The following is an 18247-nucleotide window of genomic DNA, read 5'->3' as shown; positions in this document are numbered from 1 at the left end:
CAACCCTTTTGTTTCATCACTTCCTTTCCGCTTTATTCTACCCGCAATCAAATTCTACAGTACATTTACGAAAGGGAATAAAAATGCTAGAATGGACACGTTAATGAAAATAGTTACCACAGGAGGCGGGACTTCCTCGTTGGTCAGATCAGATGCTGCTTTCATGCCATGTAGTAATTACCAAAATTTGAGATGACAACGTTCAGTCCGGAGACTCCGATCGAATTATACTTTTCTATGCTTTTCTATGGCCGCTGAGAAAGTTGCTTCCATGGAAACTGAGGAATGCGGAAGCGAAATCCATTCATTTCAGTGCTTCTCAAGCTCACGCGCCAGAAAGTGAAGAAAATACCTCATTTTAACGCATTAGTTTATTTATTTATTTGTTTGTTTATTTATTAAAAATAGGCAGTTGATGTGCTGTACTTGGAGCTAGATGAGAAACACCTCAATAGCGACCATAGCGATCACATTCTAGTTATCTTATTTTTTAAGTTTATAGTGTTTCTGCAATCTGTCTCTGCCTGTAGGAAGTTGTGTTTCAGTGAAGACTACGTATTAAGCAATACAAGAGTTTCCCTGAATACAGTTTGTTTCCTTGGTTAGTTTTTGGTTCCCGGAACGTTATTTTTTTATGGTTAGTTTTTCGGTTTGCAAGAGAAATTTTCTTTACGGAAATAAAACCATAGCTTCTGGTTTGTATGTTTCCGCTCCAGCGTGATGACCCCGCTGTTGGTTACCCAGTACACATGACACAGAATAGTGTAAGGGGCGTAGAAATGAGCTATATAGACGCTTAATCAGTATTATAAAAACATATCTTGTTTTTATGTATTGTTTGAATAAAAATATCAGCTTATATTGTATGCAAGATTAAATCTGTCCATTACAGAGTAACTTACCTAGATTTTACATTTATTCACAGATATCAAAAATAATAAAAACGAATAAAAAAAAGCTAAATAAATAAAATAGGGTATCAGTACATTCATATCTTACATATCTTAGTTTGTAAAGCGAATTGTATTTTCTTTGACCCGTAAAAACTGGCATTACATCATGTTCTCTTCAGTTAGGCATGACAACTCATATTTGGTCTCATAACAACATTAATTTCAAGTAAATATTCAACAGATAAATCTATTATCCTAAATTCCACGAGCTCGCGGCTCTCCTTTGAAGACAGGTGAAAGCGCGTACTCGTGCAGATCAGAGGCGCGCTGTAAGAAAGGGATTAAACAAACTGACTTCTAAATGACTTCTGTTATCACTCCATGCTTAACCCTGGCTTAATATAATAATTTAAAACGTGTTCTGATTATTCGAATTTATATATTTTAATAAATGCTGCATTAAACAAATTTCATGGATCTGCATAGGTCATTAAACATTTTTTTTATTTTTAGTTTTAATTGGAAAGATAGTTTTACAATGTTATAAAAATAACCTAAAATAATCATTGAGTGGAGCACTGAGTGGAGCTCTGCCCACTGCACCAAGGCTGAGAGTCAGCTGATTATCCATCTGGGGCTGCTGGATCTTCAAGAGTATTTGATCGACTGGAATGATGACTTGGAGAGGCCTTGTATTATGAGTCCCCGCTGGTTCCGTCCACCAGTCCTGAGTTCTTACTGGTCCCATTGAGTCGTCTTGAGCCCGTTTTCCAAGGGTGCCCTTCAGAGTCTACTCCCCAAGGGCGCCCTCCTGAGATTGCTCCCCAGGGATCCCCTCCAGTATTCGTGCCTCCTGCACCCCCTACAGTGATCGCGCCTCCAGTGATCGACGCATTAATATTCCCACCTTCCCACCTGTTCCAGTATCCGCCGATGTGTCCTGGCAGCCCCTATGCTTAGGGGCCTTAGCTCACAATCTGGTGCTGGCGTTTGCCACGGATCTGCCAATCACCATCGCCATTGTGGATGGAAGATCCCTTACCTTGTCATCCAGCCTTCAAGTCCTGGATTCCACCTCGGCCCGTAGATCCCGTCGGCTCCCCCTTGTCTCCTAGCTCCCTCCTCTCCACCGTGGCTCAACAGTCTCCCAGCTCCGCAAGACTCCATCATCCCTCCGGCTCCACCTTGGTCTGTCATTGACCATCTGTCGCCTCAGGATTCCTCTCCTCCGGCCTCCTCTACTCTAGCTTCGCCTCGTCCCTCCATCCCTCCGGTTCTGTCAGGCTCCTTCTTGCCCCCGGCTCCACATTGGTCCTCTGTTGCTCTGGCTCCACCACGTTCTTCTGGTTCCCCATCTCTGCATCGGCCCCTGGTGCCATCAGCGCTGCCTAGGCCCTCCTGCTCTCAATCTCTGTCTCCTCCATGGCTCCTCCCTCCATCGGCTCCACTGTGGTCCGTCATGGCTGTGCCCTGGGTCCTACGGATCTCCTCCTGCTCCGGATTCCTCCTGTATTTTCCCTGGCTCCTTCCATTCGCCCCTCCCTTTATTGTGTCATTTTTAGGTGCGAGAATGCACCTTTCCAAGATGGGGCGATATGTCATGTCCTAGGACTGTTTGTCAGGTTGTCCGTTCTCGTCTTTTGTAGTGTCTTTAGAAACCTTGATTTACGTGTGTGATTGGAGTCTACAGGCATGCAGGTATGTTTATTTTGCTCTTTGTAGTAGATTAAAGATTGCTGAACGCTACGCTTGTTGAGCGCTCCTTCCCTGCAACCACACCCTGACACAGATACCATCAGTTGTGTATTCTGTTGCACAGTTTCGAAAAACGTTGAAAAAATAAAAAGGGTTGGTACTACTGTCTGTTCAAAATAAATGTAAAAAAACTGAGCTTGTGTGTGTGTATATATATATATTTTTTTTATGTGTGTGTGTATAGGCGTGCAATGATATGTATGCGTCTCATGTATTGAATGCTTCAAATCATAGTGATCATCCCTATCATGTATGAAGTCGTAGCCAACAATATCAGCACCCATTTCTAAGTTCTTGTTTCAAGTAATTGTCCTCCTGGAAAACCCATGACCTCTGGTGGAGATGCAGCTTTCTGACACTCTTTACATTTCATTTTCTGTGAACAGTACCATGATGTCCTTAACCAAAACGTTTTACTTTCATCTCATCTGTCCACAGTACGTTCTCCCAGAAGATTTGTGGTTTTGTCATTTAGGTTTTGGCAAACTTTTTTATTTTTTATCCTAATGCCAATGATGAATAATAGCCAAAAGAGGATCAATGATGTCTGGAAGCAGATCTTTTAATAGTTTAGATGGAATAGGGTCTAACATACATGTTGATGGTTTAGATTATTTAAGTTTGTACAATTTTTCCTACAATAGATAATTTTCTCAGGGGATCTATAGTGTATCTGATGTGCATGGTTACACCTTTTATCTCTGATAGTATCTATCTAGGAAGTAAAGTAGTTCATAAAGTCATTATTGCTGTGATCTTGGAGAATGTCAGGCTCTGTTGATGCTTTATTTTTGGTTTATTTATTCAGATGCATTGAACAAATACAATAGATTGTTTATTTTCTTCCAAAAGAGACAAAAATAATTAGATCTAGCAGTTTTTAATGTTTTTCTGTATGATAGGGTACTCTTCCATTAGGCTATACAAAATACCTCTAGTTTAGTTTTTTTTTTTCATTTTCCAGGTTGCTCTCTTTAGGGTATGAGTGTGCTTATTATACCCCAAAGTGAGATTTGTTTTCTTTTATCTTTCTTATGCATAAAGGAGCAACTGTATTTAAATGGCTACAAAAGAGAAAACACATAGTTTCTGTTACGTCATCAAGTTTTTCTGCACTATTGGATGTGTTACAAACATGGTGGATTACGGGAGTGTTCGAAACGCTGCTTTGCAAAGCTTTGAAATAACATTTGAATTTTTTTTGTTTCAAATCAGTGTTTTGGAGTGCGTATTAAACTGAACAGGTCACATGATTGTAGTGCATGAAGCTTTGTTAGGTCACACAGTTTCAAAATGTTTTGAAACTTCGATGGTTCACTACTAAGGGTGCGTTGAACCCATGAATCAGTTCTGGTTGCCCACTTAATAATGTGACATGAAATTCCGTCAAGTGCCAGATGTTTTGAATGAGCTTAGGACAGTGGGACATTGTGGTGTATCAAAGGTAAAATATGATATAAATACTGTTCAGTTGCTTGCACAGACTGGTCATTAAGTGTCTTAAGGTTAAATATTTTATTTATCTGTGATTGTTTTTTGTTTTTTTTTGGACTCTCAAGGTTTTGTAGGCATCTATGTATATATATATATCTACAGTCATGGCCAAACATATCAGCACCTTTGATAAATATGATCAAAGAAGGCGGTTTAAATTAATCTAATTTGTTATTTTATTTTAAAAAATTCACTAAAATTAACTGCAACTTTTATTGAACACTTTTTGAAACTGCAATGGTTTGAGTTACAAATCTTTATGTTCTGCTGAAGAAACCAGGTCATCTATATCTTGCATGCCATTGCCGTAAGCAGATAAACGTTCAAAGTTTATTTTTTGGGTGGTTACAATGTTTCACCAGCAGGTGTCGCTAACCCGTCCTGTTTCCTTGATTCAAATAGCTTTTTGTCCTATCACTAGGTGGATGTGCGTGAGACTGACGGTTAAGTAGAGACGTATTTTATATAATTGTTGTTATAACAACGAAGATACTTTTAAAAAATGCATCCCTTTGATAAAATTGACAGAATTTTAGATATCTTTTCATATGGCTAGGGTAGATAGATTTCCGGGTTGGCGGACAGATGAGACACGGCTCGGGTACTGGCCGTGCGTCAGTGTAATTCAGCCGCAGCTGATTTGTTATCACAGCACACATGATTCAAGTTGGTCGTGACGTTTCCTCCAAATAAAGGAGCCGCGAAGGTTAGTATCTCCTAATAATAAGGCCATCTCTGGTTCTGGTAAGACCATGATCCGACGACAATGATTGGGTCACTTAAATATAGGGTCGTACGGTGAGCCCTCTAATTGGTCAAATACGGATCCTCGTGTTTAGCGTGAACCAATCCACACTCAAGGTTGTGGTTCATTTGCCGTCACCGTGTTTCAAGCTGTTAAACAAGACCCGATAGCCAGCCTAAGTTGTATTTGATAATAGACTTTGTTTAATTATCTGCGCGGCGGTTATCTGTCGATTTGTATGAACTTATGAATATGCCAAAAAACGATAAACAAAACCTTGCTATGGTCACCTGCACGGCACCAGTAAACATCGCTGTCATCAAATACTGTAAGTGTGCATGTCCTAATCTATCAAAGTTCAGTAACATTCTTTTTGTAACTCAAGTCCTTGTCATTTTCATGTTTGTAACCGTTTGGCAGTATTCGTATAGATTTAAAATGCTAAAACATATTATTGAGTTAAGGCAAAATATATTGTAACACCGTGTTTGCAAAGCTTTAGAGGAGCGTGTATAGTTAATGTGATGTACTACATCTGTGGTTATTCTGCTAAATGCATTATCTGTAACTGTGGGAGAACCTATAAATGCATCTCAAAATGTATAAAAGTAAGGCAATATTTCTATATAATATATGTAATCAGGCAGCTGTCACTCTAAAGGATCCCCTCGCCACAATTCACCTCTGTGAGCACATCACTGTTAGACAGGCTCTGCTGAGTTTTATAGGTTTAGAATATTTTAAATCCTAATGTTAGCATTTCCTGTGATTTGTCAACATCATCTTCCAATTTCTGAGGAAATGATTTAAAACATATAGGTCACATGTGAAACTGTACTATGTCTTGCATAGTTCAAGGTAAAAAGCACATTTTGTATTAAAAAATGGGAGGTTGAACCAAATCATAAATGTAGGGTTTTTTTACTGTGTACAAAGTTTTAGTTTTTTCCAATTTTGCACAGTTCAGGAATGACTAATCTACTTAAATTACCAAATGCTGACAAAAAATGAGGAAAAGTCACACATTTGCTGGTGTGAATTACACGTCCAGATAGCCTAGGAAATAACATTTAAACATGTTCTGCTTCTATTTTCATCTGTTTTGTTAAGTTATTTATTGTTGACATTGAATCAGGGGGGAAACGTGATGAAGATCTCATTCTGCCAATCAATTCATCCCTCAGCGTAACATTGCATCAGGACCAGGTGAATAATAGTTCCAATAGTATCAACCTGTTAGCCTCTTCATTGGAAGAGCTCCAGATTATTAGCTCAAACAATGAAGTCCCTATTATAAATGATAATTCTCTTTCTCAGCTGAGAACAATCACAACAGCTGCCTGCAGCAGAAGTTTCCAGCAAGACCGCATCTGGTTAAATGGCAAAGAAGAAGATATCAGCAACCCCAGGCTGCAGTCATGTCTGCAGGAGAGTATGTCCCTGACTTTCAGAAGATTAAAATAAACTTAAACTATATGTCTGGAGATGTTGTTCTGATGTCAATGTTATTTAAATTCACCAGTTCGAAGGTTTGCTCGCAAGAGACGAAATACTGGTGATTCCACTTCTGACGTCAGCTGTGTGTCACACAAGGTCCATATTTGCTCTGTGAATAATTTTCCAACTGCTGCTGGCCTGGCATCATCTGCATCTGGCTACGCCTGTCTGGGTGAGTAAAAAAAAAAAAAAAAAAAAAAAAAGTATATAATTGAAATCAAAATTATTCATCCCCCTTGACTTGTAAGACGTTCTGTTCCTGTGCGCATAACTTTATGAAAACAGCATAACCAAGACATCAATTATGGAGATTATATTGTTGCATATTTTTTCTAGATAAAAATATTTTGAGACACAAGTAAAGGTGAAGATGTTTACAATTATAAAATCAAATTTAAAAATAAAATCCACAAATATATACAGGAGTTTATATATATATATATATATATATATATATATATATATATATATATATATATATATATATATATATATATATATATATATATATATATATATATATATATATATATTGCATTGTCACGTGAACATGCCAACTGAAGATCATGAGGAAATGACATCACTCCCTTTACCACGTACATTCCAAACGACTGCATTATGACGATTCCAAACGATTCCTCTGTTAACGGGGAGATTTTCTTTTTTTTTTCTTTTTTTCTTCAGATACCCAATTACAGTAAAAAAGTACCTTGAACAATGCCAGTAAGAATGGAAGCTGTTATGAAAGGCATAGGAGGCCATTTGTATTCATGTAAATAAATACCAGCCTGCTTAGTTTGTTCAACAATAACAGTAAACAGTAAATGACAATAATATTTTGAGATTTTTTTTGACTCCTAAAATAGTCGTTTTCTCTTTATGACGGATGGTCTAATAAATTGTTAAGCACTGTTATCATAGCATGCAGCTGACACATGTTTGAAGGACATGGAAACCAAAAAATTATTGATTTGTTTGTTTTTAATTATATCTGAATAATCGGCCAACTAATTGACATCAAAATAATCATTAGTTGCAGTTCTACAAGATTTGGAATGTAAATCATTTATAAAACTTCGCCAACAAAGGTTCTAATCTATTTAATATGCCATTTATTGTACATTGCAATTTCAAAACAAAAGTTTCTGACTGTGTGCTTGGCCAAATATTAAAACAACACGGATTTAAACATTAATCATACTATAAAGTGAAACGTCACTAAGTTGTTGGCGCCCTCTGCAGATATTTGTTATAATACATAATGTACTTAGGTTTTTTATGTTCATGTTATGTATAGGTATATTACATTTTGTATTTTAACATGCAATTACTTGGTTTTGATATTTTATTTGAGTCAATTATTACAACCTTATTATTAGTCATACTGAAGTTACTAAGTTAGGCTGGTTTGTGTTACTAAGGCAATTCAGACTGGCTCAATCTAAGTCTAGGTTTGGCAGTTGCCAGGACACGGCACTTGTCCGGCTGGATTGTGCTAAGTGTAAAGTTTGGTGGTGGGGGATTATGGCGTGGGGTTGATTCCCGGGAGCTGGCCCCTTAGTCCCTTAGTTCCAGGGAAAGGAACACTGAATGCTTCAGCATACCAAGACATTTTGGACAAGTCCATGCTCCCAACTTTGTGGGAACAGTTTGGAGCTGGCCCCTTCCTCTTCCAACAACTTTTTTTAGCTTCTTTTTAAGAAGCTGACCAGGAGATTCTTGGTAAAGCAGGAGTTAATCAAAGTTTAACGCATTATTAATTTTATAACACAAATAGTTTGATAAGGTTTGACCTCCACTTCTTGCCATCGTTGCAGTGCGAAAGGGTTATCTGTGTGATAAGGGTACAGTGAACCAGTGTTGACAGGGTCGTGGGTTTCCTGCACAGTTTGGCTATTTTGAAAATGTAGTCGTGGGACAAATTACAGTTCTGTTCATGGGTTTCAGTTTGTTGGGACACTTTTATAACATACCGCAGCCAACCAAACAATGTGAGTTTCTGCCACAGCTTACATGTTAAGGCTTTTACATATAAACATGACAACAACTACTATAGATTACAACAAACACATAATTACAATAGGACATGGTTTGTATTTCAATCAAATGAAATCAGTATTAACGAAACCTTCTTCACTGCAGAAGAAACAGAAGCAGCTGAAGTAGCGTTTGATGTATTTTCACAGACAGTTAATAAAGCTGAAATGAGAAGCATTGACACTTCAAAATGCTTTCAGCATAATTGTTAAGAGATTGGTGTTTTAAATCTATGAGATAAAAAAATAGGCTTAAAGTAAACCGGAGCTAAGTGGCAGCAAATAACTATCTTAATGAATGAGTCATTTGAGTCATTTTTCAAGCGATTCATTGAGTCGGCTGATTCATACAAAAACAAGCGTCTGTCTAAATTCTTTTTTAAGATTGGTGTCATTTTTTTGGCATTTACAGTATTTATAAAACAGTGGAACGTAGGAAATGAAAAACAATTAAACTGAATTTCAAAATATTGGATATAAATATTGGTGAATGGTTTAAAAAAACCTTTTTCAGTGCCCTTAGGTTTTCCTGCACTTTATGCAGGGGTTGTATATGTGTAACAGCTCAAGCTGAGTTAAAATTTGACATAAAACTGAATTTTGGAACCTGTTATAAAAATAATTATTCACCTATTCAATTATTCCATATAAAATGCTAAATCAAAAACATTAATTTATGAATTAATATTACCACTTTTAACATGCCTGGTTGTGGGACACTTCAATTCTTGCTATTAACAAACCATTAACTACGACTTTTGCCTTATAAACTCCTAATTACTGCTTATTGATGGTAAGATAAGTTTAATAAATACTATGGTCAGCCAAGTATTAATAAACAGCCAATATGTTAATAGTAGGCACTCATAATAAGCAGCTAGTTAATAGTGAGAATTATCGCCTGTAGTAAAATGTTACCAGATAGATCTTTAGAAAAACAGACATGTCAGTTATTACTATCTGTGCATTCTCCTAATAATGATGATGATGATATGAATATTTGGTATCTTTTAGTGTACACGCTGTCACAATTGTTTGGAGTGGAGAGCGAGCAGCTGTCTGCAGTTGCACGACAGGGCTCTGGCAGTGCATGCAGGAGTTTGTATGGTGGCTTTGTCCAGTGGAAATTGGGGCAGCGGTCGGACGGGAAAGACAGTCTCGCTGAACAAGTGGAATGTGAGTCGTACTGGCCAGAGCTCCGAATATTGATCCTAGTGGTAAGTGTGTGTAAATCCTTATAATCTGCAGCTGTTTGGAAATAGTGTTCCTAAAACGCATATTACTTCTAGAATTTTGTAATTAAAAAGGTTGTGTCTTCGAGGATGCAAAGCAAAGAAATAAATAAAATAATGTTTCATCACAATATTTTCTAGATCATTGTGCATGCATCAAATACACGTTTAATTTTAGTTTAGCACATTTATACAGGTGTAAACTAAGAATGCTTTCAGAAATATAAATAACTGTTTAATTGATTGTTTATTTTTGTCACTTTACAAAATGCAAAATGAGCAAACTAAAGAAAAATGTAAATCAAATCAGTACTTGGTGTTACTACCTTTTGCCTTCAAACCAGCATCAATTCTTATAGCATCAATGCCACACGTAGGTTGAAACCCAGTCATGAACTGAAATAGAAACCGCTGTGTAGGAGGCTTATTCTGCAGCAGGACAACGACCCCAAACATACAGCCGAAGTCATTAAGAACTATCTTGAGTGTAAAGAAGAACAAGAACTACTGGAAACAATGGCATAGCCCCCACAGAGCCCTGATCCCAACATCATCAAGTGTGTGTGGGATTACATGAAGAGACAGAAGGATGTGAGGGCCTTAATCCACAGAAGATCTGTGGGTAGTTCTCAAAGATGTTTGGAACAACCTACCAGCAGAGTTCCTTCAAAAACTGTGTGCATGTGTACCCAGAAGAATTGCTGCTGTTTTGAAGGCAAAGGGTGGTCACACCAAATATTGATTTGAATTAGATTTCTCTTTTGTTCATTCACTGCATTTTGTTGATTTATAAAAGTAAATGTTTAACACTTCCATTTTTGAAAGCATTCTTTGTTTAAAGTAAAAGTGTTTCTTCTTAAATAAACAACATTATAGTAATCCAGTCTATAAGATATAAAAGCATTAATTATTTTCCCAAATTTGTAGATGAGAGCACTAGTTTAATATTAGCCATTAACCTTTAGTAGAAAATGGTTATTCACCAAAGTATTGACTTGTTTTTACAAAATTAATCTCTGAATCAAAAAATATACCCACATTATTCTTTTTCATATGGATGAACATTTTTAGAGAGAGGATAAGGGGTGAAGAGCTAAGAAGACGAAAAACAACCACATCTGCTTTGGCTTACTTTCTACTTTGAAGAGTTGTATAGCTCCTAACAGACTGTGTGCCTATAACAAGTTATTACAATGTATGTCAGTATGCAGTTTTTCCAATTGTTCGTGTGCCAGGGATTATTCCTCTGGAACGTGTGCTGTAGATTGTGGACTCTTGTGTTCTGTCTTGCATCCAAACACAGAATACTGGTATTGTTTATTGCAATCGAGCACAGCTTGCGTAGGACTGTCAGTCGGAGGCAATGAGCAGGGCTTAAAACAGACTGATTTGGTTTGATTGATAGGTGCCATTTAAACAAAAACTTATTTTTAAAAATAAAATAAAACTACCAGAAAGGTACTATATCATTCCATTATTTTAACGATATACAGTTTAATTGTTATTAATGCTGCTTTAAGAATACCTACTGTACATGAGAAGTATTTTATATTCAATGCCTTGTGCTATAAAATAAATACGATTGCATAAAGAAAACCATTTAAAAATGAAATTATTTACACAAAGGTCTACAAATTAATTTGTCACCAGCATGAGCTTGATTATTCACACACTATACGTCTAACATACCCATTATCAGTTTTGTTTGTAGTTGATTTATTTACATCATAATATTGCATCCCTGGTATGTTTTTACACTTCTGTGATTTTAAATTGTAACAGTTGCAAACTCAGAAAACAAAGTCTTAAAGGAGCCATATGATGTTACTAAAAGAACCTTTTTTTTTGTATTTGGTGTAATGCCGTGTGTTTATGTGGTTTAAGTCGCAAAAAAACACATTATTTTCCACATACTGTACATTATTGTTACTCCTCTAAGCCCTGCCTTCCGAAACGGGTCGATTTGACACCAAAACAATAAAACACATTACAAACAAAGCCTTGCATCCAGTGGAGGCATAATTACTGATTATCATGACTTTTTACGCATCACGTCACAATTGCGCCTCTTCACATAACATCATGTTTTCATTCCTGATAAACGATAATAGCACTAACGTTCACTGCTCGAAACTTGTGTTTGAATAGTAAAAAGCTGATCCTTTTAATGAGAAAACACAACTTACTTAAAAGGTGAATCAGAAGTGCCAGACTGTCCTTGCAGAGTTGGACTTGCCCCACAGCCTCTGAGGAAATAGTCCTCTGTAAATGCGCTTAACACACTCTATTATTTGCGTTGAACTGTTCTGGAACAGGGTTGTAAATACAACTTAACCACTGATTTCTAGTTGTGTCCTCTTTTGAAAGCATAAAGAAAGTAGCTTCACTTTCACAACGAAACACAGCAACCAGCAACACTACAGCGAAGATAGTTCCGCCTTCTTTCTGTGCATAAACAATTTGGGCAGGGTTATAAATAAATAAACCCACTCTGCAATGTAGAAACTTTTTTTATAAGTTATATGTTTTAATGATAAATATGAAACACAGCAGATGGCATCTGTGCATAATAAAACAACTTTAATCTATATCTAGTTAATTGAGGCATGATGATATTGGAATGGAATAGCAAAGACCCAAAGGTAGTCTAAGGTAAATGATGTTAAGCTGTTAACATTAATAATTATTCCCCAATTGTAATGGAAATTAGTAATTTAAAATGCAGGAATAGTTTGCCTCTTTCTTTAATAGGGCAAATAGCAACAGTGGTTCCATTTGAGCCTTCTTTTAAGTGGTTACAATCTTTAAGGTCGGATACGGAGGCTTGAGTGAACTTAAAACAATACGATTGAAAGGATATTAAATTGGGTGATTTTTACCTTTATTGGAACATCAATTAAAAAACAGGAACTAATTCAGGAATCGCGAGACCAGTCTCAGATGTGACTGGATCGTGCCACAGGATCTCGTCACACCCTTATAATTATGCCATTTCCAAGGGAGAATTTATTCAGCAAGTAATCAGAAGTAAATATTAAACATAACGTATTTCAACGTTCTGTATTTTTAACTCCGATTAGAACAAATGCTATATAAATTACTTCGTATGGATATTTTTATGTATCTACCTATTGAAAACGGAACTTTTTGTTGTGCTTTTATTGGACACAAATTGGTAAAAGTACTTTTTTGTGGTTAAATTCAAATATACAACATATTCAAGATAAGATTTTACACATATTACACAATGCATATGTTTAAAAATACAAACAGAAAGAGGGATTTACACTTTCTCCATTATTTTTTTTTTACTGATCAATTCATTAAAATAATGCCCTTCAAGATACATTCTAATGGAGTCACAGCACCTCTGAATGTGGTGACCAGTTACGGGATCTTAAAACATACAGTTGTCTTACGCAGATAAATACCATTTACCTTGAGATGTTGAAAAATTCTAATGCCTCTGTCAGCTGCTCATTTCTGTATCTGATATGTATACGTTTCCTCTCAGGTGAGCGCCGAACAGAAGTCAGTCGGGAGCACATCTGGAATGCATACAAGCGTGGAGACGAGCAAACTTCTGAAGGTTTTGTCATTTCTATCTGTCTTTTCTGTGTGACGTTGTTCTGTGAACAGTAATGGGTATTCATTTATGCGATTATGTGATATTAAGATTATGCAATCATATTCTGAAAGTGGTAATGCTTTATTGTTGTAGCTTCATAATGTTACGGTTGAATCACTGATGTCAGTTGGTCTTGACAGTGTTATTCAATGGGACAGTCACAAGACTCCTGGTTGTCATCCAAAATATCTTTAATTGTGCTCCGTCCATATAAGCTGCAAATGCACGCGTACCCAGGCTGTCTAAGAGAAGTTCACAGGCTAATTAATATAAGCTGTGCGTGATTATAAGTTGATGTAAGATGTGACTAGATGTGATAAAGCATTGGGTATAAGTATGTACAATTATATATTTAAAACGACAGTAATTTTCTGTAAAAAAATTGTGTCTGATTTCATGTGGTGTGTTGTAGACAAATCATTTTACCTACTATGATCTTCCACAGTACCGGGCAGATGTTGTAGTCCCCACTCGTATGGAGGAGATGATCAGGGTTATACGACAACGAGATTTCCCAGCATTTGGTGAGCTGACCATGAAAGACAGTAATCAGTTTCATGCCATCTGTCTGGACACCTACCCACCCATATTCTACCTAAACAACATATCGCACCAGATCATCAGCCTAGTGCACCGCTACAACCAGTACTATGGGGAGACAAGGGTGAGTGCAAGTAATAAAATTCAAATTTAATGACCACGCAGATTTTAAGAAATCCCATGACTAGTTCATCCTCGAAAGAGCTCATGATCTCAACCTTTTACCCTGTAAACACAAATATCGTTTTCCTGGCAGACAGATGAAACCAGTGTTTAATTAGCCACACACAATAACGCTCACTAGAAAGTGTTCGAATATTCCATCAGAATGTCACACTGAATGCATGCAGATGATGTTTACATAATTAACGGCTTTAGAAGTAATTGTAAATTTCCATTCAATAAGACTGCAGCAAATCTTTTGAAAGATGATAATAATAATCCTTCTCTGCCATATATGGCTTAACATAGCTGAATGGTCTGTACATTTTCATGAATTTTTTTTAATTTCAGTATTTGAGAATAATTTTACATTTGGTGTATTAATGCGAATAATGTACATTATTTTTCACCTAATTATTTTCAGGGTTTTTTTGTATTCCTCTGTAATGTAATGAAAACAGGTCTGCTCTTCTCTCCCATTTTTAACTTATGATATAAAATCATTTATAATTCCCTGAAATACTTAAATTTTTTCCCCAAATTCATGTCTCAAAATGTCTCCCAGGTTTGCTGGGAAATTTTGTTATATTGCTCTTAGACATATAAATCTATATCTATATTTTATAACAAACGCGTTAAATTTCATCAAACCAATTTATGGCACCCTCTGATTGATTTATAGCACCTATAATAAAACGGTAAAACCATATGTTTCCCCTTTGATCGAAAAATAGACATATCCGGTCATAAAAATTCCGGTGTGGATTTAGAATAGTGAATTGAATTGGTATTGCGGTATGACAACAAAGCTCTATATTAATTAGGGGACAACTGTTGGAAAGAAGGACTATTTTAAATACCTATTTTTAGATTCATATATGGTTTTATTGTTTTATTATAGGGTCCATAAATCAATCAGAGGGAGCCATAAATAACTTTGACTTTAGCACTAGGATATTTACTACTGCTGTGTATAGAATGAGGAGTTATTTGTGATATGTTGAAGTAAATTTGCTTTTATACTCCTGAAACATCATGGAGCATAGGAAAAAGTTGATATTGCATTGGTCCTGCAGAGTGGAGGAAGGGTGAGGGTGGAGGAAAAGTGTTCAGGACTGTGGCTCATCAAGATGTTTTTGGGCTGAAACGATCACTAGTCATTATCAACACTGAGAATATACATATATTTATTTGATCTCATGGCCTAATGTTAAGCCATATATGACCATATTAATGTTAGGTCTCGTATGATGCCCTCAAGGAGACCTTTATTCACCCCCGTGTTGTGTGGCGTACATTTTAATATGCGTGCATGCGCTTTTGGACCCGCCCCTATTCTAACGCTTGGAAAAGCCAGAACAGTTTTTGGTAATATAACTTTGAATTATCGTATGACACGATTGAATTTGTCTGAAAGAAGAAAGCCATATGCACTCGGCATGCCTTGAGGGTAGGGCTATGCATGTAATTGAATTCAATTATCACGTACAGCTCATCGTTTAAGCCGGTTCTGTGATTAGTAGTAAATCTCCATCACCTGCATTCAAATGGAGCGGCATTTACTACACAGAGCCGTAGCTCACTGACAAGCAACACAATATTGCGTTCAGTGTCGCAGGTTATACATCTGCGCTAATGAATGCGATATTGAATAGCTTTTTATTTTGCATAGCATGATAATCAAATTTAATTATGTATTAAATACAAAAATATTTTCCTTCCAAATAAGCCTTCCCAGTAGCATTAATAGAGCCTCTTTCTTCTCCTTTCGACTTATCATCCTACCTGTAATCTCACCATTTCTGTCACTGCAGCTTCCCAAACAGGCAAACACACACACACACACACACACACACACACACACACACACAATTAAAATAGTCTGCCTGATGAACCAGGAAAATTAAAAGAATTTAGCGAATATTTGTAAAAATTTATTTTAACCACCTGCAAATAATCAGAATGCATTTTTTATTACCCAACCCACAAATTATCTGCCAAATTTCCATTATGGACATACTGATACGTTTTTTTTGACCTGAAATCTTTCACTGCTGACCTTCCTCATTGACAAAGGTCATTGTTTAGGTCTGTTGAGTTTGCTACATTCTAAAGTCTTTCTCCTACAGCCCGCTAGGACTTCAGCTTACAAGGCATATGAATTATCAATCAAAATGATGAGTTTTTTTAGTAACACCTGCCTAAGCACCGATAACAACATTCCCCCCTTGGAGATTAAAAATCCATGGTTTAATGACTTCAACAAAATTGTAGACCACAAATGACATGAGGACAGGGTGCAGGTTATTTTTCTGTGTTCCAGAAAGCTACATTTAAACTAAACTTATTGCGGAGATTTTTACCACAGACAGAGTTCAAATATCAACTGTTGGTGTCTGATCTCCTATGTTAAACTTTCTGTTGTTGTTTTTTTTTTTTTAAGGTCAAGACCACAGCAACCGGTGACTTTTCATGCTCTTCCTGAAATAACTAGGTGCTTTTCTATTTGGAGAATACAAATGAAAACAGTATTTTACTAGATTATTAATGAGACGCATTCAAAATCCTTTAAAGACTTCTAGTCCAGCATCCTCACCTTCATCTAACTCTCTCTCGTTAAAAATTCTGTTTTTTTTGTTTTTTTAAGGGGTGAATATCACACCCTAATTTATTAGATGCCGAAAACTGGATAAATGTTTGCTGATTTCAAGTCAAGTAATCTTTATTTATATAGCTCTTAATACAATACAGATTGTCAAAGCAGTTTTATAGTGTCCAAGTTCAGGGGGTTGCTCCAGACGGCAGGTTATGTGACAGTTGTACGATATGTAATATTATTATTATAATATGATTATTATATTTCTATAAATTATATATAATTATATAAATTAACATATATAATAGTTGCCTGTATAAATTATAAACACTTAGGTAATGTTTATTTTATTATATACATTTATATTATCATCATCGATGCATTTGTATTGAATTCTAAGCATATTCTGTCCCTTTCTTAATTTTTATAGCAGGCTGTTTATGTCTAGATATAAGGGAACTGATGTATTTGCACCTTTTGAATTGTTTCAGGTGGCATATACATTTGATGCCGGTCCTAATGCTGTCATTTACACGTTGCCAGACCACTTACCAGAGTTTGTACAGCTGGTCTGTCATTTCTTTCCCCCAGACGTCAGCGGAGAAGAGTAAGTTACAAATCAGGCACGGTGTTAGCGTTCGTTCAAAGTGCAGCTCTCACAGAGCACAGGTGCGTAATGCCACGATATGAACTCTAAGCTTGGTCATTTTAATCTACAGGTTTGTCAGAGGTCTTCCTGTGCGCTCAGCTAACCTTTCTGAGGAGCTAAAGAGAGACATTAACATGGATCCCATGCCTAAGGGTATACGCTATATAATCAGCACTGAGGTAAATGGATTTTTCTTTAATCATTTGCATAGCTTCTCTGACTACTAGAAACAAATCCTTCTGTGAGATGATGTGGCTTCTTACACAGAATAAATAAAGGTCTTGCAGGTTTGAAACGGTATAAACGGCGAGTAATTCATGAGTTTTGTTTGTCTCTTTAACTGTAAGACTCATTTGTCATCAGCTTGTTCTGTATTAAGCATGAGGCCATAGACCTTGTTTGTCTCGCTGTATATAACTCTTCAGCCTGTATTGAATTCTGTATCAGGATATCATACAGTACCATAATAGCTGTATAATGTGCTTTTAGGCTGGTCCCGGGCCATGTGTGGTAAAGGATCCAAACCATCATTTGTTGGGAGCTGATGGACTGCCCAAGAAGAGCGCTATTTCAGATGAACCCTAAAGACCCCTATAGCTAAAGAAATTGTTTTGCATCATTAAAGATACTTTTTAAATATATATTAATATAAATTAATGGAAAAGTGTGAATTTACTCTGATTAAAATTGTGATTTATATGATAACTGTTTGCCTTTATTGTCTGATCTGTATGAAGGGACTTTATTATCTTCATTTAGACTTATATAATTAGTTTCAAAGAATAGGGGACATTTAGATTAAAAATAGAAAAAAAAAAAAAACAAAAAAAAAAAAGCAACGAGTTCACTCAACAAATAGATCAAGATATAAAAGAGCCATCTACATAAACCATGTTGTGCATCATCTTGTCTGTAGAAACTTTGATGCATGAACTTTTTTGATTTTACAGTTATCTTCTTACAAACCAGAAAGCTTTAATTTATTTTTAAATAGCCATCTTGTGTTCTTGTAATTAGACA

The 18247-nt window shown here is 36.2% G+C and overlaps 1 protein-coding gene across 1 annotated transcript; it reads left to right on the top strand.

The window, feature by feature from the left end:
- Window positions 1-4894: 4894 nt before the first annotated feature.
- On the top strand, window positions 4895-17932 carry mvda (mevalonate (diphospho) decarboxylase a). Its single transcript, XM_043263904.1, has 10 exons — window positions 4895-5215; window positions 6023-6093; window positions 6205-6319; window positions 6410-6556; window positions 9435-9637; window positions 13167-13241; window positions 13726-13944; window positions 17070-17185; window positions 17298-17406; window positions 17717-17932. Exons 1-10 carry the CDS (start codon window positions 5134-5136, stop codon window positions 17810-17812), a joined length of 1233 nt encoding a protein of 410 aa, XP_043119839.1. The 5' UTR covers window positions 4895-5133; the 3' UTR covers window positions 17813-17932.
- The last annotated feature ends 315 nt before the right edge of the window (window positions 17933-18247 follow it).

Source organism: Puntigrus tetrazona, chromosome 18, assembly GCF_018831695.1.
Source record: "Puntigrus tetrazona isolate hp1 chromosome 18, ASM1883169v1, whole genome shotgun sequence".
Lineage (NCBI taxonomy): Eukaryota > Metazoa > Chordata > Actinopteri > Cypriniformes > Cyprinidae > Puntigrus > Puntigrus tetrazona.
Note: the sequence above shows the minus strand (reverse complement) of the source record. Positions and strands in the feature narration are given on the sequence as shown.

Excerpts from the sequence above, each read along its gene's own strand:
- mvda (XM_043263904.1), top strand. The coding sequence starts at position 5,134 with ATGAATATGCCAAAAAACGATAAACAAAACCTTGCTATGGTCACCTGC. Across the intron at positions 6,094-6,204 it reads TAACATTGCATCAGGACCAG|CTGAGAACAATCACAACAGC; the intron begins GTGAATAATAGT and ends TCTCTTTCTCAG. Across the intron at positions 9,638-13,166 it reads TCCGAATATTGATCCTAGTG|GTGAGCGCCGAACAGAAGTC; the intron begins GTAAGTGTGTGT and ends GTTTCCTCTCAG.